Genomic DNA, 22,672 nt, shown 5'->3' with positions numbered 1-22,672 from the left:
AAAAGGAGATCGCTCGCGCAGCGTCCCGCGGATGGGCGAGGTATCCCACGGTTTTTCATTGCCGCGCGGAACGAAAGCGACTGAAAAAAAAACGAGAGAGAGACAGAGGCGCAAACCGAGCGAATAATCGAGCCGAATTCGACCGGAGGAAAAAGAATTCGTTGGGGGAGGATCGAAGCGACGGGGGGGATACGGATTGCGATCGATCATATGGCACGGTCGAAAATCGTGGATCGCGGGGACAGGGTTGAACGGTGGCTGCGAGGGGTTGGGGATCGAGGTGGTGTCGGGGCGAGGCCGAGGCGCGTTTCGGGTGTCCTTGAACTGAATCAGGAGAACGGAGAACCGCGGGCGGAGCGCGGTTTTAGGCCCAGCAACTTGCTCGCTCGCTCGCTCGCTCGCTCGCTCACCGCTGGTCGGATATAAAATTCAGGACTTTAAAGCATTTTAGTATCGATCCCCTCGTTTTTAGTACTAGACGCGAAACTCCCTCATCGGCGGTCGACTGGTGGGGATGTACCTGGACCGCGATGGTGGGAGGAGATTCAGCATCCCCCTGGCAGCCAGCCCCTGTCGCGGGTTGGCTTGCCATCGCAGAGAGAGCGATGCGTAGTTACACTGGCTGGTATATAAGTGTGTAAATGCATAATAAAACTCGCGCGTCCCGAGCATCAGAGGGACCGTAATTCCTGCGCCCCTGATTTTACTAAAGCGGCAAAAAACATGCATTTCCATTTGACGCGTTTCACCCCGTCCTGCCTCTGCCTCTGCCTCTGCCTGCCTATCGCGCTGGTTTCACAGCCCCCGTCCGCCAACCCCCCGCGCGGACCGGTGCCGGCGTTGCCGCCGCCGTCGCCGTCGTGCGTCGCGTGATTCGATGAATTCCGTTTATAAATTAACACGACCATTTATAATAATTAGTCGCATTACCGTAGGAAAGTATATACCTGTCGTTATTTTACCCGTAGCAACGAAATGCATTTCATAATTATCTCGACAGTTAAACAAACGCGGAGGACCGGTTCTTCTGTCCCTATGATAATTGCATATCCCCACCGACACCCATCGGCCGCCCACCGCCGGGGTCTGGTGCAGTCACCGGGCACCAAACAAGCAGTCCGGCTTGTCGTAAACGTTCGATTAATAAATTAAACGAAGGAAAACGACTATCAATTACGGCCGGCCGAGCATCGGCGCAATATTTACGGAATAAACGGCGAACCGATGCGCGGATCCGTCGTTCCGCCCGAAAATCTCGAATATCCTGTTTATTCGGTGTATTCGTTCGGCGATTCGTTCCGTTCGGCAGCTGCGAATTATTTTATCGACATTGTAATGCCCCGCGGAGAAAGAATTTCCATGCCGGGCCCGGACGTTATCGCGCGGTGGGCGATCGTCGCGTTCCACCGGCGAGAAGCCGAGCGCGACGTGTCGATGACACGATCCAAGATTTTCGCGCGTTCCTTCGCGCGGCGGACTACACGCGCGTCGCACGCAACCCTTCCCGATATCGTGACCGGTGCATCGCTTTTCTACCCTTCCGTTCTTGCACGCGCCGTTGACCGCCGAGCGTGTTCCGTCCTCCCCTGGCCTGGTTTCTTCTATTAATAGAGAAACCTCGGGCTTTCCTTTCCCGCGTGCACGAAGGAAACCGCGCGTTTCGATGGACGAGACCGCCTAGAGAAAAAAAAAGGCGATCGCGCGGGATCGAACCTCTGCTTCTCTCCAACGTGGAAGAGACAAGTGTGACGCAAGTATGAAGACGGTCAAATGAAAACGTCAGAGCGAAGATGGCTGACGATACGATGTATCGATGCTCCGAAGCGACAAATTCAAGGAGGAAATGGGAAAGGAAGTTTCGAGAGAAGCTTAGAATGTAGGTGAATGTCCAAGACGGTTCGATTAGCGTCAATTTCCGGTTTAGAAGTGTTAAAAGATCGACGAGTCCATGACGTCATTCATGGAAATCCCATGTAACCGCGCGTTTCAATAGAAACCTTTAGAAAAGCGAAGCGTATTTCCTAAAGCGTTGTAATCGCGCGTTCCGAGACCGCGCGCAGAAGGAAACGATCACGCGAGATCCCAGCTTTCGTACCATCTCTCTCTTCCTCTCTTTCGAGAAACATATTTTCTAACGTATCTCCCGTTTGATTCTCGCGCGGCGCCCCGTTACCTCCGAAGTCGACGTTAACTCGTCGGATGCTCCGCCGTTCCGCGAAACGAGAACGCCGGAGCGAGCCACTCGAGAAGGAGAGAGCCTGTTGTTTCCGTAGGTTTCTAAACCGTACGAAGCGTTCCGGTAAATTAGTCGTGGAAGCGTTTCAAAAAAAGGAGAAAAAAAAGAACGGGAAAAGGAGCAGAAAGGTAAAAAAAAGCGGCGCGTTACTCGAGGTTGCTACGGTGGAAAGGCCGTCGAAAGGGTAGCGGGCGAGCGCACGACGTTGCCAGGGGTAGCTAAGAGGCCTCAACTTTTTCAACCGGCACCGCGTACATATTCGTCGGTTGCTCATATCGCGGCGGCAGCGTTTTCCCTCCGGCGTTTTCAAAGGAACGCGCGCGTCGCCGAGCCAACGAGTGGATCCTGCTCCTCCCGTCGCGGCCGTCGATCTTACCAGCTCGCGGATTCGATCCGAACGATGCCTCGTAAATCGCGGCCCGCGACCTTCCCCCGTGTAGCCTATAACTCGTGTCGCGCGGCGCGAACGAGAGGAGGGAAAAAAAAAAAAATTGGGGAAACTACGATTTCGATCGTGCCGCGATAACGGGGCCGATCGTGGGCGGGCGGGAGCCGATAACGAATGTCCGGCCGGCGCGTATTGTTTCGCTCAGCGCGCGATCATTGCCGATCCGTGTCCGATACAAATTACATTAGACCGCTGTCGAAATTCCCGTGCGAACTCCGTGAATTCTACTCTCCCCGCGCGCTTCACTCTCTCTCGTTTCGAATCGCTGGTTCTTTATCCCCTGTTCCTATGAAAATCGCGGAAGCAGCGGATGTAATAGAATCAGCGCCGATAGTTGCAGGCGAATCGCTGGCGATCATCGACGATGCGTTTACACGAGCGCGCCGCTGCAGAGCGAACCAGGACGAAAACGCACGCGGTTGGAAGTAGAGAATCGATCATTAGCCGGACTAATAATAACGTTCAAAGGCGTTTCGTTTATTTCCGTGAGTATGATGACGCTGGCTCTGTGGCACTGTAGCGAGCGCGCGCGCGCGCGCGCGCGTCCGAACACAGCGCGTCGACGCTCCGAACCCCTTTTTTCCTAGTTGATCCTGTACACGCGTAGGTACGCGCGCCGCGCAGCAGCACACTATATTTACGTACGCAAGGGAGGGAAATTATGCGCGCAGGGTGGAAAAGAGAAGGGCAGCTCTCGGCATCTCCGGTGTGCTCATGCATAATTCAATCAGAGTTAGACTAGAAACGTCAATACAGCTCGCAGATTATTTCTTTTCCCGGGCTGCTGCGCTCTCCCGCCTAGTCTTGTTCTTTCTCTTTCTAGCCGGCGTGTACCACCCTCGCCCCTCGTCTCTCCGCCCTCCTCTGTCCGGAGAGAAGAGGAGCAAAACCGAGAGGGGAAAAGAGATTTCTCCTTCTGGCGCCTATCCGCCGCCCGCCACCCGCCGCCCGTTACCCACCGCCTGTCCGCCCGCCCTCCTCGCTGCCTCACTGCCTCCCTCCTCCCTCTCTTCCTCGCCACACCTCGCCCCTTGCCGACACCCTCCACCATCCCCACCGCTCTTCTTTTATATTTTAATCAACTAATTCTGCGCAATGCGTACATTTATTGCGCCCTTTCGGTCGGCGGTATCCGCCTACCCCTTCCCGCTTAACAGCCCCCCGCCGACCGTCAGCCCTCCTCCACCCTCACGGCCACCCTCCGCCGCCACCCCGTGGTATACCATCCCGCGTTTTAATTGCAAATCTCACCTCGTCCGCTGATTCGATGGGATTTTTTCGCTGCCGGCCAATGAGAACGATCACGACCGATGCCGGCTTTTGGCAAAGTCAATTTTTTGCCGCTCTTCTTTCCCTCCTCCTGCCTCTCCACACGCCGCCCCCGCAACGCCGGTTATACTCCAGCGTTTTCCGCGCCCTCCTCTCTCTTTCTCTCTCTCTTCCTCTTTTTCTCTCTTCCTCTCTTCCTCTCTCCCTCTCTCTCTCTCTCTCTCTCTCTGGATCCTCTGTTCCTCTCGATCATACCTGGCTCGCCTATCGCCAGGAAAAACACACCGTTGTTTCTCTTTATATATACACCCTTCCTCCGCACCGCAGCCCCTCGCCTCGAACCGTCCCATCCGGTGGCCCACCGCCGCCCACCCCCTCCTGCCACCCAACTGATTCGTAATATTGTTAATTAAATGTCGTAACTCCGCTCTTTGTGTTTCACAGGGCGTAATGATATTAATTATCCGCCGCGACTCGTTCGTTCATTCGTTCGTTCGTTCGTTCGTTCGTTCGTTCGTTCGTTCGCTCGTTCGTTCGTTCGTTCGTTCGTTCGTTCGTTCGTCCGTCCGCCCGGTTGTTCGTTCGTTCGCCCCAACGAGTTCCAATGCGTAACGCAGTTATTAATCAGACATTAATAATAAATAGCCGTCGGGGCGGACCGGTGTTTTCGCCGAGGAAAATTCCTCCGACGTGCTCCAGCGTCGCGAACAGCTCGTAAGCTTCCACGGCCAATAGACTCGCATACTTGTCGACGTTTCTCTCTACGGGATGACGCGGTGAGGTAGAGGGACAAGGGGAGAGAAACGGCGGGAGAGAGAGAGAGAGAGAGAGAGAAAGAGAGAGAGCAAAGCGTCGTTACACTGCCGGAGAAATCCAGTCTGCGGGGAGGGAAAAAATATTGCATTACCTTCTACGCTAATAGTTTCCTTTGACGGCCCATCAGCGTCTGCCTTTAATCTAGGCGGCCACAAAGGAACTCATCCTTCACCCTCTCGCGCTCTCACCTTCCTCTCTCTCTCTCTCTTTCCGTCCCTCCCTCTGCGTCTCTCCGTTTCTCGTTCCTCCACGTGGAAGAGCATGTACGCGTATGCACCCGTAAAGCACGCATTTGTCCGTGATCCGCGGCGTGCCGCACACGCGTCGCTTGCGGGAGGAAAATAAGGGGAGAGAGGAAAAAAAAAGAACCTAGGAAGGAAGGCAGGAAGGAAGGAAGGAAGGAAGGAAGGAAGGAAGGAAGGAAGAAAGAAAACTCGCGCGGGGGGCAGAGCAACCGGAGTGCGGCGAGAATTATCGCGGAGGTCGTCCTCGGTTGCTGACGAATGGAATCGCGTGGGGTAAAAAGGGGTAAGGGTACCGAGAAGATTCGAACAGGACCAAGAAGGGAGTGGATCGAGAATACTGCGAGAGAAACGGAGAAAGAGAGACAGCGAAAGGAATGGTAGGGGGTGAAGTACGAGCGAGAGAGGCGAGCCGTTTTTTAAACGCGAACTCGCTGTGGCACCGCGAACCTCTGTGTTTTACACAGTCGAGGGTATGTTCTCCTCTTTTTCGCGAGCCCTGCCCCGTCCCACCCTCTCATTCAATAGTACCACCCTCCTTTTAGCGTCGTCCTCTCTTTTTCCAACCGAGCCCCGGTGTGTCTTTCCTCCCGGCTTTTTCTCTCCATCGCGCTCTAAGCCTCTCATCCTCCCGTGATACGATTTCACCCTCTTGCTTTGCCTTGCCTTGCCTTGCCTTGCCTTGCCTTGGCTTGGCTCGGCTCGGCTCGGCTTGCCTGGCTGCCTTGCCTTGCCTTGCCTTGCCTTGCCTTCCCTCGGGCACCGAGATCCCTCCCACCCTCGAAGCGACTACCTTTGCCTTCGGCTAAAGAGGGAAATGAAAGCGAAACTGTTCAGCGGTGCTCTCACCCGACTTCGCGTCTCTGTTGCTCTCTTACTATTTCCATCTCTATCTCCTCTCCTATCTGCCTCCCTTCTATCTATTTCTCTCTCGCCCTCTCACCGCCGTCTCTCATGCGGTCACGCGTCCCTCTTCGTCTAACTCGCGCCTCGTTCGCTCGCCTCCTCGCCGACTCTCTCTCGCCCCGCAGGCTGTCTCTAGCTCGCCGGCTCGCTCTTCCGCGCTCACCCTCCGCGCTCACCCTTCCCGCGCCGTGTGTCAGCCCTCCTCGTGCCACCCTTCTAATTTTTCCACCTCTTTCACTAAAATTAAAATCAATAGTAGCACCACGTGCCCGGGGACCCTGCCAGGAACACCCGCCACCCTCATCAACCGTCGCATCAATCTCCAGAACCCATGAAAACCGCTTCGAAAATACAGCGGCCGGCGATATCGATGCGATTCCTGACATCTTTCCATTCCCTTTCCATTTCTCGTTTTTTTCGTGCCATTGGTCATTCCCCTCTCGTTGCGTTTTTTTTCCTCTCCGTTTCTCTCTCTATCTCTCTCTTTCTCTCGCTCTCGGTTTTTTTTGTTATTTTGTGTTCCCTTTATCTCTTTCTCCGTGTTTTTTTCACTTTCGAGTTTCACCGCGATCCACCGGGCTGCGGGATATAATCCCGTTGTAGCGGGGCGCGCGAATAACGCGGGAATATTGGCCGCGTACACAGGATCGAGGAACGAGAACGAGCCCCGCCTCGATTTCGGAGCCGCGGAACCGTCCCGGAATCACGGAAGGATAATCGGTGTACCTGTTGTTCTCGCGCAACGGCGAACCGTTCGTTAAATCGAAACGTTTTCCGTGGGCACGCCAATGACCCGATTTGTTAGTCAAATTGCTCCTCCCGTGCCGGGGAGACCGACGGCTCCCCGCCCGATCGCGACGATCTCGTTCTCCTTCGCATTCCAAGTAAGACGTTCGCCGAATTTCCGCCACGCCGGGACGTAAGTGCGCGATGTTTACTGTTAATCCTACGACATTCGATACTCGATACGATCAAATAATACCTTATTACTCGCGATCAAGATAACGAAAATATTCACAACCGAAACAATTTCCTCTCTTATCTAATCAAAGGAAGAATCTCTTTACCATTCTAAAATCTTTCCAACACTCGTCTGTCCAATTACTCCTTGTTTACATTTTTATGTTAAAAGAACGACGATTAAAACCATGGCATGTCTCTCGAGAGACCGAAAGGAGGAAAGTCGCGATTGAATTTCGCGCGTCGATCGGAACGAAGGTTGTTTAAATACCGGGTCAACGGCGACCCGGCGTTCGCCTTTCGCGGTCTGGGCGGAGAGTCGGCGATAAAGGATTCGAGTGGCGGTGTCGGGTAATCGTCTATTCTCGGGCGCGTGTCACGGTGACGAGAAAACGGATCCGTGGAGGAGAGAATAATCGGGGTAAAGCGGTGGTGCCTTTAACCGGAAACGGAAATCCCCCGGTCGAGGGCCTCGGGCCGACTACCTCGCCGCGGCGGACGAGTAACAGGTAAGGTTCGATCCACGGTTAAAGCATACAGGTGGCCGAGCACGCTTTCATCATCCTTTCCACGTGCGGGTGTGTATTTGTGTACGTGTGCGAGCCTGAGCGCGGTTGTCCGTGCGTAAGCGTGCGCGTCTCTACACCTCTCGTTGCCGTCTACATATGTTTACCACGGTACGAGCGCGAGGAAAAGGGACGGCTATCGGATAAGAAGCTAGAAGAGGAAGGAAACGATTATGTGGAAAAGGCAGAGGCACGGACAAGATAGCTGGAACAGAAGCGGGAGAACGAACACGAGGAAAAGTGTTGTGTCGCGTAAAATAGCTGGCTACGTAGAATCTTGCTGTACCTGACGTGGCCAATCGCGATGCTAAGGATAGACGAATACTTCTAACTTCACGATTTCTAGAGTAATTGATGAAACAAGGTAAGGAGGGGTAGCTTAACCACTTGCGCTGGAAATGAATTCAGAAATTTGGCAAAGTCTCCTGCGATGAATTTCGTTTTTACCTACTTTACGCTGATATGTGCACTCATTTTGTTTGTTAATCATTCTGTATAGGGTGATACGTTTCGAAGTTATCTAATAGGCGTAATGCAACAAGATTGTTAATGGTTGAAAGACATCATTGAGAATTTTGGAAGCGTGGCACGTCTTTCCGGCGCAAGTGATTAATGCAGACTCTAAATTTGTGAACTATCTGCACCTCCAGGTAGGTGTTCAACGTCTTCGCGATTTGCCGTGAACGGTTTGAGGAAACAGGCTATGGGTTCTTAGTAAGGAAATTCCCTTCCGAAATTAACCAATCAGAAAATCTCTGCGGAAGGATACCTTGAAAGTTGTTGGAAACGTGTTCACCTTTGCCCTGCTGGAAGAACGATTCGGCAGTCCACTTACGGCAATCGGGTTCGTAGTGTTACTTGTAACAATCTACCAGCGTGAATATATTTTGTAGTTATAGCAACGTATTATTCAAGTTTTCTTATGTAGTTTAACCCTTTGCTATACGATTTAATTGGAAAATCTGGGCCATAATTATGGCTACCGATATCTCAGTCGTATTGTCACGAATGAGACTCGTGATATTTATGTTCGGTGTGAAATTTGTATCACGAGTCAAACTCGTTACGGCAAGGGTTAAGTAAGTTATACAGTTTACTGAAATATCGTTTATCATTGAAGCATCGTTAACCCCTTGCCTTACAATGACGTGTCAGACACGTAATGCAGATTTCAAAGAGAAACTAGCATGGACGTTTGCCCGATCCTTTTGAATTCAAATGAGATATTATTCTTCTGTCAGCTATTATTACACTGTGATTGATATAGAACATGCCTATAATTTTGTTTCTTCCTTAATAAATCATTAATGCCAAAGTAGTTATATCGATCGTAGCGGAGAAGTAAATCGTAAGGCAAGGGGTTAAAACTTTGACATATGAAAGAAAATATGCAACGTGCGTATTATAAGGATGTGTGAGCGTGTGTGTGCGTTGTGTATTCGAGGAGGGAGACTGCTCTGCGATGCTGCGTTGTTTTTGAACGAACGACGAAAAAGAAAGAAAGAAAGGTGCAAGGGCAGTTGGGGATGAGCGTTTGTATCGAGACGAACTTTGTGCTGACGACGAAATAAATTATTGTTGACGAAACAAATCCTTATATATATAACGAGGAACGTTCACGTATCGAATAAAGAGAGAGAGAGAGAGAGTCATCGAATGAGAAGTTGGAATAAGGGAAAGAGAATAGCTACATGAAAAAGGCAGCGCTTAGGATAACGAGCTAGAAGAGGAGAAGCAAGAGGACAGCAAACGAGGGAAAGGAAAAGCTATCGGATAAGAAGCTGAAGGAGGAGGAGAAGGTAGAGGACGACGTCGGCTACGAACGATGGGGTTGCCACCGATGCCACCGACGGCGGTTACGTATCGGAAAACCCACCCCCGGCCGACACATCCGGCGAACAGTCTGCACCCTTCTGTCCCGGTCGAGCGAAGGAATTTGGCCGAGGGGTGGAGAGGACATCGGTTGAACGACACTCATTCTCGTTCCCTCAAGATCGGTGACCTTGCGAGTCCTGTTTGTAAACAAGGGGATCCCTGGCAAGGGGAGGGGGTGGGAAACCGGGATCCCTTCTCTCGATTTCGATCAGGTGTCCCCAGAATGTCGGCCACGATAGCGTTCGCGCTTCCAATCAATCTACCCGTTAGAATCGGATCCTGCCTTCCCGCGCAAGATTTCATTTTTCCCTATGCGTTCCCTAACGATCCCGACGGAACGCCGATGAAACTTGTACAAGTCTATCGTTCCGATCAACCGATACCGGCTCGTCACTCGGCGAATGCCAATCGACAACGATAATGTGTTTAGCAAATAATATGTCCGTTTTGCGGACCATTGTCCGGTTCTACCGGTAATGGTCGCGCTTAATTAGCAAAACCAATTAAAATAATTAACGTAAACTCTAATTTCGCGTCGCGTATAAATTGACCGGTCGCCGATGCATTAAAACGGCCCAGCGAAAGGGTACGTCGAGAGTCGCAGGCTCGCAGCGGGCACAAGCGTGCACACGGGCGAGCGAGCGAGCGAGCGAGCGAGCGAGCAAGCGCGGCATCGATATTATTGAAAATAAATATTCCATTGCCGGCGCGAATTTGTCCGGCGTTTGTCCCCGTTCACCGTGGCCGGGCAACCTTCGACGTTCCGCTTTTTTACGCGCTCGTTTTTTACACGCGCTCGCTCGCTCGTTCGTTCGCCGTTCGTTTTTTTTCCTCCCCCGTTCCCCCCGCTGGCCCGACTATTTTTTTTAATCATCCCCGCCCGCAGCCGCCGACGCCGGCCACGGTACTTTCTCTGTCGCGCATCGATCAAAATTCAGCTGACCGGATTAATCGATTCGAGTGGCGGAGCTCTCGTCCCAATTACTCGGTTTTCAGGCAACGGACGCGCGCCGGCTGGATTGGAACGCGAGACGCCGCGCGCCGTTACGGGATATTCGCGTTCCTACGTCGGACGACGACGCGGCGAGGCGACGATTAACTGCCGCAACGTCCCGCGGCGGCGGTGACGGTGCCGGTGCCGGCGACGCCTCCGAAGCGTCGACGAGGACGGATCGCGCTGTCAAAAGCCATTCTCGCGGCGAGTGGAACGCTGCTTCGTTCTCGTTACCGAGGCTGAGCAACCACCGGTAACCGGTGCTCATACTTTTCACCCGGCTGAATCGTACCACCGGCACCCTCGCGGCCACCTCCTGGTTACCCCTTTTTTGCCCATCCTCTTACGAGACACCCCACCCCTCGCCCTATTCCCTCTATCTTCCTCGGCCCCGCGCTCTTCGGATCTTGCTCTCTCGCCAGCGATTCTCGCGGCAGCGCACCGACCACCCTCTTTCTCGTTTCTCTTTCTCTTTCCTTTCCTCTTACCCTTTCCCCCGGTCCCTTTCTCTTTCTCCGTCTCTCTCTTCTCTCCTGTGTGTTCCGGGATGCGAGCGTGCCGCCCCCACCAGCGCACTCCCCACAATGCGATGGTGGTATTGATTTAAAAGTACATTCGTGTTTTCATAATGCCGTATCTGTACCGACGCTCAAGCGCACCCTTCTCTGCCTCCGGCCGCCTCCCCCTCCCCCGACAGCCGCTCTTCTTTCTCTTTCTTTCCTCGCGGCAGCGTGCATCGCCGCGTCTCCGTTCCACTCTGTATCACCGGCAGCCAGCATCGGCACACCCTCCCCTCCCCCGGCCCGTCCGCTCACCCTTAACCTCCTCTTCAGCCTCGGTCTCTTGTCACCCACGCGTAGGTATGACGCTACCCGCCCTTCGCCACCCCCTTTTTCCCTTCTATTTTCCTATCTCCGCGCGGCTCGTTCGTTCGTTCGTTCGTTCGCTCTTTCGTTTCTTTTTCCATCTCGTTCGCGCACGGGACCCGTTCTCCGTCCTTCTTCGCCGCGGGCCCGAAGCGACGGCGAAACGACGACACGACGAGTGGCGCGCGATTAAATCCGCGTTAATCGGCGCAGCCCGATAATTCGATTCCACGGGTAAAAATAATTGGCCAAGAGCCGCGGCACCGCGCCTCGGTGGGCAGTCCCGGCTCGCTCCATTCGCGGCTCGCGAGCGCATTAGCCTCGCGGATGGTGGGACGTCGACGTTGAAAGTTCGTCGGGAGTTCGTCGCCCGACCGACGGAGCTACCTACTCTCGTTGCTCGTTAACCGAACGATTTTTCCGCGGGTACACGCCCGCTCGAAATCGCGCAGCACGCCGGCCGAACCCTCCATGACACTTTTGCCCTCCGCCCCCGGCCGCGTTTTTCCTTCGGCTGGATAGGCGTCAACGGGAGCCATACGCGGACCGGAATGATGAAAATCATGAACGACCGGATCGTTCGCGGATCTCCTCCCTTTTTTCTCTTCTTGCTTCTTCTTTTCTCTTTCACTCTCTCTCTCTCTCTCTCTGTGCGCGTGTATGTGTGTGTTTGTTTTTTTTCTCTCTTTATTCGATTACGGTTGGAATAATGGCGAAGATTATCGACGACGCGCGATCGTTAAAACCGTGAAGGAAATAAATGGTAGAGGATGATATTCACGGTGTCTAAAGTGTCGCGTAAGGTATCGAGAATAATTAGCATGCGAACGGAGACCCGAAGCGTTTTTACTGCCGATTGTAAACAGGGTGGGGTTCGAACGGTTACACGCCAGAAGCGTCTTATTCCTTCGACTCTAATCGAAGGAGAGACAGGGGAGGGGGCCTTTTTCAGGCGATTACGTATACGCCGGAGATATTCAAATGTACAGAAATAAAGGGGTCCAATCAGGTTTCTTGAACTCGCGGGCTTTCGCCGATCGCCGGTACAAATTCTCGTCGATCCGGCGAGGAAAAGGTTGCTTATCGTCCGTATTCTCGGCCGCTACGGCGGAGACGGGAAGGAAGGGATCGGGTACGCGTGTTCCGTAACTCTCGCGCCTAACGAATAACGCGTGGCTGGGCGCGCTGGCTCTCGAGGAGCCGGCTCGGCGAGAACGGAATCGCAAAGAGGCAAGGAAATTAGCGCGAGGGCCCTGCCCGGGATACAATAAAACCGCGAGAACTCCTACGGATGCAGGTATACAGAGTTTCGAGGGTTTAACAACGGTCACTTCTCTCCCGCTGCCTGGCTCCCGGAGCACCTGCCCCGGTTTTTGCAATCGTCTTTAATAAACAGTAATTATGGTCGCGCAAACGTTCGGGCCGAGGGACGTGCGTGCCTCTGCCTACGAGCCGCGCGCGTCCCGCGCCCGCTTCGCGTCTTTCACGGGCGTAATTGGCTTCGCCTTGGACAAAATTATCGAATAAAAGCACGCTGCCGGTGCGCCCGTTCGTCCGCCGATTTCGTTCCCCCGGAATCTTTGTCATCGCGGCCTTTTTTTTACTCCCGTTTGAAGACCATCTCGTAATTACACACCCGCGGGACGTTTTTTCAACGCTTCGACTGCCGTGTTAGCCGAATTCCGGAGGCGCAGCTTCTTCTGCGGATTCGACGCCTTCCGGGCGACCTGCGGACGCGTACGGACTCGAGATTCGAAGCGGCTGACGTATCCGTCGCGATAGGATTTCTTCGAATGGATTCTCCATTTCTAAGTTCGTAAACTACGATCTGATATATACGTGAACCGGTTACAGTGAGACATTAAGCTTGCGCATTCGAAGATATCGAATGTGTACCGGCTGTCTGGAATGGGAACATGAATTTTCTCGACGACGCGTCGAAAGAAGAGGATTCTGTAAGCTTCGCGACACGCGAGATTGTTAAGAAAGCGATCGTTACGGTGAATGTAAGCCTCCCAATATCCGTTTCGTTAAGGATATCTTTTAATGAGCGACGATTTGGCGGTTAATGCGTCAAGGGACGAGATCAGCCTCCATGCATGTAGCAGGAACGATCTAACCAAGATCAATCTTCCGATTATGTTCCCCGATATACGAAGATTGCACCTGGAAAAAAATTGAGCGGGCGGTTTTTAAAGGGAAAGTGAGGAGGGAAGAAAAAGAGGGAATTATCAGCGTTAATCTCGACGGACGTGCATCGCGCGGCCTTAACCATCCCCCGCGCGTTTCACGCGTATCTTCTTTCCCGTTAATTCTCGCCGCGCAGAATTTTGTAAATTTGTTGGCGCGTTCATTATCTCGCGAGAGCGGGGGGAATAACCGAAAAAAGAAAACTCCCGGGTTCGAAATTCGACGGGTCGATCGGGAAAACAGGGAGCCGGCAAACAACGGCTCCTCCCACGCGAAATCGCAAAGGGTTGCCAGGTAGTTGGGCATTGGCGAATCCGGAATAGCGGAAAAATGGTGGGGATATATTAGCGGTTTTTACTATTGATTACCGAATTAAAAACGCGCATGTATAATTCAGCGATATTTCGCGTTTCCACGGTTCCGCCGTTGGCGCCGCCAGCCTCGCCGCTTTCAACCCTTTTCCCACCCCGTTGATCGTTTTACCGGGAGAGCCGGCCGCTTTCAACCCTCCTGGCATCGTTCGCAGATGGCGCGATGGCTCGACTGGGGCGTCAGGGGGTGGTTCAACCCCTTTTCGGGTAAATCGCTGCCTACTCGGTCGATGATCGTCTACCTTAAGGGCGGTTCTTCTATTCTAGAAATTATAATCATCGCAACAACGTTCTGAAAGTATATTCCATAGAATAGCGAATATTGAACTGTCAACTAAATGGAAAAAAAGGAAAACGAATGAAACCGATGATTCCCTGCTCGATCGATGAGCGTTCGCTCTAAGGGCGCACCCTTTGCAGCCGCGTTACTAATCGAGTAGCGTTACCGACGGTGTAATCTGTAGCGACGAACCTTGAGAAACATCCGCAAATGAAGGAAAAGAAATTCTGAAGGGTGGAAAATGTACAGCTGAGAAAAGAAGCGAAATCTCTGATAACCAAAGATCGATGATCTGATGAGGGCACGTGATTAGGCGGAGCTCGTGTCCAATGGTTTATTTTGCAAAATAAATTGACATATACAACGTGGTACCTTAGCGAAAACGAATGTCCACACGTTCCTTCTAAAAAGTGTTGAAGCGCCGCGTGCTCCGAGCGTACAAACAGTTCGAGCACGATGGACAAAAATGACTTTCGGCTGGTGAATGATTCGTTTCGATCGTCTGCTAGGCGCGGGGAAGAACGAAGGAGGTGATGGGGGGGGGGGGGGGGGCGTTAGATGCTGGAAATCAGCCGAAACGAGAGACAAACGTACTGTAATACCTTTTGGTGTGCCTGTGTCCTGTGTATGTATGCCTGGTGTGTTTTACGTGTGCGCGCGATCGGAAAGCTCAATATCGATACCTCCAAGCTCGAGTTCGAAACCGTCCGCTTTCACTCTGTCTCTTTGTTCGCTTAACAACTACGATTCGAATTTAATTGATCATATGGAACGGTTGTGTGCCGTGGATCCCATCGGGGGATCCCCGTCTGCCTTAATCGTTAATTGAGAGTCTTACCTCGACGAGCCTCTACAAGTAATTATCTCTAAAGTGTCCCTTACGAACTCGTGATGCGCGATGCGATAGAATACCAGAGAGCGTTACGTCAAAGAACGGAGAATGCTTTTCCCTCTTACAGACTGTGTACATACCGCGATCGCGCGCGCGTCGATCTCGAAAAGGTGTTCCCGTGAAACGATCCTCCCGTCCTTTCGCGAAATCCCGATCACTCGACAGATTACAATGGTACCGTTTAAGATCGACGCGGGAACGATATTAAATTGTCGATCGCATCGACTCAGCTACGCGAGACCCACAGCTACTTGGCGAAGAATTATATTCCTACAGATACGCGAGACATTCAGGTTTCTTTATATAAAATCCGATACCTGTCGACAGTTAGACCTCTAATACCATCTATTGACAGTCACACGAGAATCGCTAAAACATGGAAACTAGGGTTGCTCGTTCGGCGGGCGTGAAAAGCGGGACGGGTGATCGGGTGAGAACGTAGGAACGCGCGTGACTCGAGAACGAAACCGATAATATCGTCTGTTACGGAGGATCGAGAGTATGGCTAGATTCTTACGTACTGCGGCTACTTAATCGCTAGATGCGCTATAGTCTATCGCCGCGCGTCGGCGGCTCCGAGAGTGATTCCTCGATGGGCCGTGTCGTCGGCCGGGAGCGATTCCACGCGAAACGATGGTTCTTGCGCAAGAACGGATCGGTTGGACGTTGAGCCTCGTCGAATCGCGGAGCCGGCCACGCTCGGCGAGCGAGGAACGAGGCGCGGACAGCCGCGCCCGCTCCCCGGCCCGTGGGTTCACACACGCAAATAGCACCATATCAACAAGAAACGTTCGCACTATTCAACGGAAGCCGTATAAAATCTGAAATATTGGTAACGCAGCATCTGCTCGAAACGTACGGTTAATAAAAGTAATTATCGGAGAGAGTTACAATATTAGTCGTTCGGCATACGTTCGTCGAGTTCTGCCCTCGAGAAACCTTAAGGAACTATTTTGGCACTAGAATCCACCTCGGTGTGTGTAGCTTTTAGTTTAAACCTCTTAAGCCTCTCTGCCCGACTTACTCGAGTCGCGAATCTCGCGCTTAACGTATGGTCTCTTACGTGTACTGTATACCTAGGATCGTTTAATCTGCCTCCGATTAATCTCGAAGTTAAACCTTAGATCGAGCTGCTAAACGACCGTGGCTCCTCGCAGCCGCGAGCCTCTTCCTCGCCTCGATCGGCAGCCACGGTCGCGATCATCTTAGATTATATCGGTCTTGGACACTTAGTAGCGTTGCTCAATTTTACGATGCTTAAATACCGGCTATCTCGCACCTACGCTCTCGTAGACAATAGAAAATCCTTAGTAAATCTGGTTCGTTTGTAAAACTGTGTGCCATCGGCGGGGAATAGAGTCGCGAGCGAGTGGGTCGCCGCGAGACCGCTTACAAAATTCGGCATCGCGCGCCGCGACTCGCCTCGTTCGCTGCGCGCGTCTATCGATGCTCGCCCGTTCACGCTAAAACGATCGCGGATCCGCTAGAAGACTCTTTCTTCGAGCTGTCCCTTGTGTCTTGCGACATTCCGTCGGAAATCGTGGTGGGAGACGCGTTCTCCCGCGAGAAGATCGAGGGAACGATTGCGTCACAGGGGGGAAACTGGGATGAATGGAACGATCGGGTGCGATTTTCTCGGGACACGCCGCTTATTTTAGAAATGCTGCGTTCGCACGTGTACGAGAGAGGACGATTCCGCTCCGACTTTATGGATACAAATCGTGCGGGTCGCTAGGCGACCGGGACGGCGTTATTTTCAGCGATTATTCACCAAACGTTTAAAAGAAGTGACCTTCGTCTACTGCCTAGCCTCAGCCGATCCTACGCCGACACGCTCGGGGTAAAGTCGTCTAGCCACTCTCCTTTTACTTCTATCCTTGCGAACCTACGCCCGCCGGGCTAAAATTTGCGAACCGTTCGCAGATTTCCAGTTCCTACCTGTCCACTCGAATTAATGCGATTATTTCTAGTCGCTTAACCTTTGGACGGTTGCTCGCTCTAACGATATCCTTCGGACGAAATCAAAATTGCAAAGTTCGAAATAGTGGTTCCTCCGGATGAGAGTGTTACATAATGAAACTGCGGACGACCGTGCGCGGGAAACGCCGCCGGCAGAAGGTGGAGTTCATGCGGGAAGCGCCGGCGGCGTGCTAGTGTGCCAGCGTTAAATATGCGGCCGTCAAAGCGTTAAGTTTGTTGACTCAACGAGCGTATCTCCATTTCCATCGATCCGAGGGAGTGATTCGAAACTTTCGCCCGGTGGCGAGGTACGCTGCTATCCGCCGCCCGTTGAGGAAAGGGAGGTAACGAGAGTTTGTATCTAATTGATCAAAGGAAAATAATATAGAACCCTCGTCAGCCGATTTAAAGACAGTTGACAACACATTTTTCAAAGTGTGTTCGTAAAATAATGTGGAATCTCGATCGTCCGATTGATATAAATCGGAACGTGACAAGAAATTATTCAAAATATATTCATAAAATGATAGAACCTCGATCATCCGATTGATATAAATCGAAACATGACAAGAAATTATTCAAAGTATGTTCATAAAATAATACAGAACCTCGATCATCCGATTAATATAGGTCAAAACGTGACAAGATGCTTTTTCAAAGTATGCTCATAAAATAATATAGAATCTCGATCATCCGATTGATATAAATCGAAACAAGACAAGAAATTGTTGAAAGCATGTTCATAAAATAATACAGAACCTCGATCATCCGATTAATATAGGTCAAAACGTGACAAGATACTTTTCCAAAGTATGTTCATAAAATAATACAGAATCTCGATCATCCGATTGATATAAATCGAAACAAGACAAGAAATTGTTGAAAGCATGTTCATAAAATAATACAGAACCTCGATCATCCGATTTATAAATCGAAACATGACAAGACATTTTTCAAAACGTGCGTATAAAATAATACAGAACCTCGATCATCCGATTGACAAAACATTCGTGAAACTACGTTCCTAAAATTAGATCGTATATATTCCAACGTACAATCGAACAGTTCGAACGACAGATTCCCAACTGAACCAAGTGGCTAGATCATTTACACCTCGAAAACCAGCGCTCGCGCCGAGTATTCATGAACGCGCGGTACGTTCGCCTCGCACAGCAGCCGCGCAGCTAGAATATTAGCCGATACAACGGCCGAGATCGAGAACGGTGGGGATTGTCCTCGAGCAGCCGGTAGATTTGGTCTCTGGCCCGGCCTCGGGCCTCTCTTCCGGTTATCCAACCGCAGAGTCTCGCAATTTTCCTCTCGTCCCTCGGTTCTCTGCATTTCAAACGAGCCCCGAGGCTTTTTCTCGCGGAACAGTGGTGTGCACGCGTGTGCAACGACTCCGGCCCCTCTCGGCAAACAATCGAGGACCCGTTGTATCGTGTTTCGCGCGGTTCCAGCCGTGGCTGCGGTCGCTCCGCGCACACAGGCTCACGGGCGCGGAATCCGCAGCGGCAACGCGCCGGGTTCGTTAGCCGGCGATTGTTCTCCGCGGTTCGTACATCCCCGCTTTGGTGAATTTAGCGGGCCGGGCCGGATTCGCGTGCGAACGCGTGAAACGCGCGGAGAAAGGACGAGGAGAGAGGATGGATGCTCGCAGAGGGGTGAACGAAGGAAACGGACAGAGGGGCGAAAGAGGGGCGGGGTGGGCACGGAAAACGGGGTGAGTTAAGAGCCGGGAACCGCGGGGAATCATTAGGATATATTGTCAATTCCGAGCGCTTTGAGTCCTTCCCCGACACCCTGCCGCGGAACACGCTCACCCCTGGACACCACCAATTTGTCGTGGCCGGTGCATCGCGTCGAACCGGCGATTTCGTTCGTGTAATTTCGAGCTCAGAGTTCTTCGTGCGAAACGATCACGGAAACCCGCGAGTAGGTCACCGCCGGTTGCCCCCGACGCCGTGAACCTTTCCAAACTTGAGATCCTCCAGCTGTGGAACACCGCGGGGATAGAAGAGGACGACCGCGGATACTCGAATGGATTATCTACAATGAGTTTCGTTAAATAAAAATCCTCGTCGTTTTGATTTCGCTCCGTGTGAATGTTCGACGGTGATTCCCCGAGGACTCTCGGATTCCCGTAGAGAATCGCCGAGGCGAGGATCCAGACGCCTGCCGGCGGGCCGGCCGTTTCTCGATGCTCGTTTCGATCGGTTCGATGTCGTGCTTACAGACCTGAGACGGATCACCAGAGGAGTACGAGGCATCTCCATTAACTTTCCTTCTCCTCGATGGGACTGACTTCGTTCTGGAGCAGCTCGAACTTCGGGCTCAGCCCCGGGAGTATGCTCTTGGTGCTGGTTTTGATCTGGCTGTAGATATCCAGGGATTTCTTCCGGTCCAGGTCCAGGCTCTCCTCGATCAGTCGCGGGGGAATGCTTCCGCTGCGCTTGTGGCTCGGCACGAAGGTGCTGCCCTCCGGCTTTTGATCCTTCGGCCTTTCCTCTTTGTGCTCCGGCGTCAAAGTGCCGTTCCCCAGCTTGCGCTGCTGCTCCTGGAAAGTGTCCTCTTGCACGTCGTCCTTGAGCAACGCCCCCGTTATCACCGGTTTGCTCTCCAATTTGCCGAAATCGTTGCTCAACGCCTTCTGCTCCATGATCTCCAGCTTGTTAGGGGTGGCGCCGTTCACCTGGAGGTTCGGGTTCGAGCGGACCGTGTCCGTCGAGACGCTGGCGTCCGTCGAGTCCTGCTGGTCCATCGATCCACCGGATCCCTGCGAGGTGTCCAGGTTGTTTCGCTTCCCTAGTATCGACGGCTGGAACAATTTACCTTGTTCTATAGTTATTGATGGGCTGCTGCCGCATATTACGGGATTGTGGAATAAACGCGTTGTTCATGGTTCAACCCTTTGCACTCGGGAGGTGACTCAGTCGCCACTTGATTTGACTCAGTAAAACAATAAAATCTGATGTGTAACGTTTAACCCTTTGCGGACGAATGTCGACCTTCCGAGATGAAATTTTCATATTTGGAAGACTAAATCATGAACGAGAGATCAACACGTAGTTTCCTGTTGTTCTACAATTATACAATTGAAATGTAATTTAGCTTCATCCGTTGAAAGTTTTGTACATTTCAAAGAATCTTCGTCCGCAAAGGGTTAACTTCGTACAACGCTCCGATACGCGAAATAGAATAAAATAGCTTTGTTCCCCGGTCTACTCGTGATTTCCCTTTGAGTCAGTTTCAAAGAATACCGTCCTCGTCAAGGAATGTTAAATATTTCCATCGAGAAACTTCCGAGTACAAAGGGTTAATAATTTCAGTGAACAGGGTCGAATAACAAGAAGGGAGCACGCGAACAATGATACTTTAGGGATGGATTACACGCGGACAAATGTTTTACTTACACTCTCCTCCGTCTCCTTGTCCATGCTCGAAGTTTTCGACACGTTCAACAACGTCTTCTCGGTGTCCGGCGACTTATCGAATTCCACCCACTTGGAGCCGCCCTCCAGTTTCCGGGACAGCGTATCGGACTCGTAACTACCACCGTACATCGGATAACCCAGATGGCCCGCATCGTATTCGACTTGATTTCCATAACGATAGCTGGGATTCACCGAGCCCTGGCTGGAGATCGAGAGATCCGACTGGGACAGTCCAGTGTTCGTGCTCCCGAATAGTCTCGTGTTCTCGAAACCTGCACCGTGAAGATACGGTCCCGGCTAAATTAATTGATCGCCCGACAACGTACCGTGCGTCAAACCCATAGATATACGGGGAGAGGCGGAGACAGAGACAGAGGTGACGAGAAAGGGAAACAACAGTGTACAGGGAGATTTGAAAATTGTTGAGTACCCGGTGATCGATCCTCCGGAATTTCTTCTCTATGAACGAGAGCCTGCTGGTCGGTGACATCTGCGGTCACGTCGTCGGTGGAGCCTTTATTAGCCTGGGCGTCGTCGCTCTGATAGCTAGGCTGCACCTCCACCACGAACGAGCACCCGTTATCTTGGTACCTGCGGTTTTTATTATCCTCCATCGTCACCTAAAACACGAAACGGTCGGGTTCGTTAACTCCTCGGCTCGCGGCTTTTTATTTTCCATCGAGGCCCGCGCGCCCGGCGAACACACACGGCTCTGTGCCGCGTCGACGAAAAAAACCGTTTATTACCGCGAGTCGTAAAAAGAGAACCGAGCGAGACATTAATCAACACCGAGGGGATCGGCTTCGAACGGGGGACGGGAACTTTTGGGGACTCGTATCCGTGTCAGCCGGCAACGGTCGTCGAGTTTCGAAGCTATCCGATGATCGTGAAAATTTTGAATTCGCGTAGCACCTCGTCTCTAATGATTTCGAAGTTCTCGAGATATAAAGTACGAAGACATCGAATCCTATTAAGATCGATTCGAATTTCCCAGCGAAGTATCCGAGACGATTCGAAGTCTTGATAACCCATCAGCGGCAACTGTTCGCCCCGCGGAGCGAATTCCGAGGGAAGACGGTTTTACGGGGAATCAATACAATCTCGCGGGTAACGTTGATCCGTCCGCGGCACGAGGGGTTGTCAAACATCAGCCGGCGACCGATAAAAGCGAACACGCTCCGTACCGAACAATGCACCGCATCGAAACTAGGAAATTAATTTCCACTCTGCAGATTTCCTGGCCGATGTTTCCAGTTTACCCGTAACCCGGTCGCCCGCCCCCACGCCGAAGGGTGTATAAACGCGACCGCGGCGGTAGCTACTCGACTCGACGGACCACAGAATTAGTTCCCGCTATTGTTCCCCGGCTTTTCCCATTCCGACGCGTTTCTCCCGTGTTCCGTTCCCCGGCGCAGACCTCCCCGTGCAGCGCGTTTAGCCACGTCGCTCACGCTGGCTTGAGTTATCGGTTGCGCCGCCCCCCCGGCATCCAGAATTACGACGGGCGAATAACTGGCTTCGATTTGTCAGCGGGGAAATCTTCGACGAAATCAGGGCCGTTTAAAAGGTAACGCGGATAAACGAGTTTAATCTCTCGGCGGAGCTGATTTTCCCATTGGCGGCGTATCGACGGCCGGACGGTCGTTCGAACGAATAAAGTAATTCCCTTGAATAATCACGCGTCGAGGAAGCACTGAGAGGTTCGAGGAACTTAATCTACCGGGCAGAAGGAATCGTTCGAACGAATAGGATACTTACGTCCCTTCCTTTCCGCGGGACAAAGAAACGGCGAAAGGGGAGAGAGAGCGGAGTGCCACCTATTTCTGGATTCCTCGAGGAAACTGTATCCCCGAGGCGTCGTACACGCTCGCCGCGAGCCTCGCAGTTTTTCACGGGACGTCGCAAAGTGCCGAGTCGCTTCGGAAATCGAGGGTCTCGGGTAGATCTTTCTATAAATCGTGGAATCGACCGGTCGCGCGGGACGTTCCCCGGAGCGCCTTTCCGACGACGCGCGTATGAGAAGGAAAAGCTGCAGGGAGGATGACTACGGCGAGGAAATAAATTGAAAACGTAGAGCCGAATCGTCCGTGTATGATTCACCGTTTCTACTTATCGCAGTCGATAATGCTAGATAAGCCGTTCACTCGTTTCTCATTGATCCGCGTCGCGCGAAAACGAGGACGCGACGTTCGTCCCATTTTCCCGCTCGAAATCTAAGGTAGGAACTGGTCGGGGTCATTTTCGAAAGGCCAACTCGCCGGAAACTGCCGTAATTCAGAGAGGCCGTGACTCGCAAGCGTTGCTAACTCGAGGGTAAACTCGAGCTTCACCCGCGGCATTCCGACCCGATGGAACTCCGGCCTCCGCT

At 52.3% G+C, this 22,672-nt stretch overlaps 1 protein-coding gene across 2 annotated transcripts in view; it reads right to left on the bottom strand.

Annotated features, from left to right (window-relative positions):
- Positions 1-14,352: 14,352 nt before the first annotated feature.
- Positions 14,353-22,672, bottom strand: part of LOC116432128 (uncharacterized) — a 79,414-nt gene continuing 71,094 nt past the window's right edge. For both annotated transcript variants that reach the window (XM_031988516.2, XM_031988517.2), the window contains exons 6-8: positions 20,735-20,924; positions 20,284-20,576; positions 14,353-19,688 (exon numbers count right to left, since the gene is read on the bottom strand). In XM_031988516.2, coding sequence (XP_031844376.1) covers positions 19,146-19,688; positions 20,284-20,576; positions 20,735-20,924 — 1,026 coding nt within the window. In that variant the 3' untranslated portion in view covers positions 14,353-19,145. The remainder of the gene's footprint in view (positions 19,689-20,283; positions 20,577-20,734; positions 20,925-22,672) is intronic.

Source organism: Nomia melanderi, chromosome 1, assembly GCF_051020985.1.
Source record: "Nomia melanderi isolate GNS246 chromosome 1, iyNomMela1, whole genome shotgun sequence".
NCBI lineage: Eukaryota > Metazoa > Arthropoda > Insecta > Hymenoptera > Halictidae > Nomia > Nomia melanderi.
Note: the sequence above shows the minus strand (reverse complement) of the source record. Positions and strands in the feature narration are given on the sequence as shown.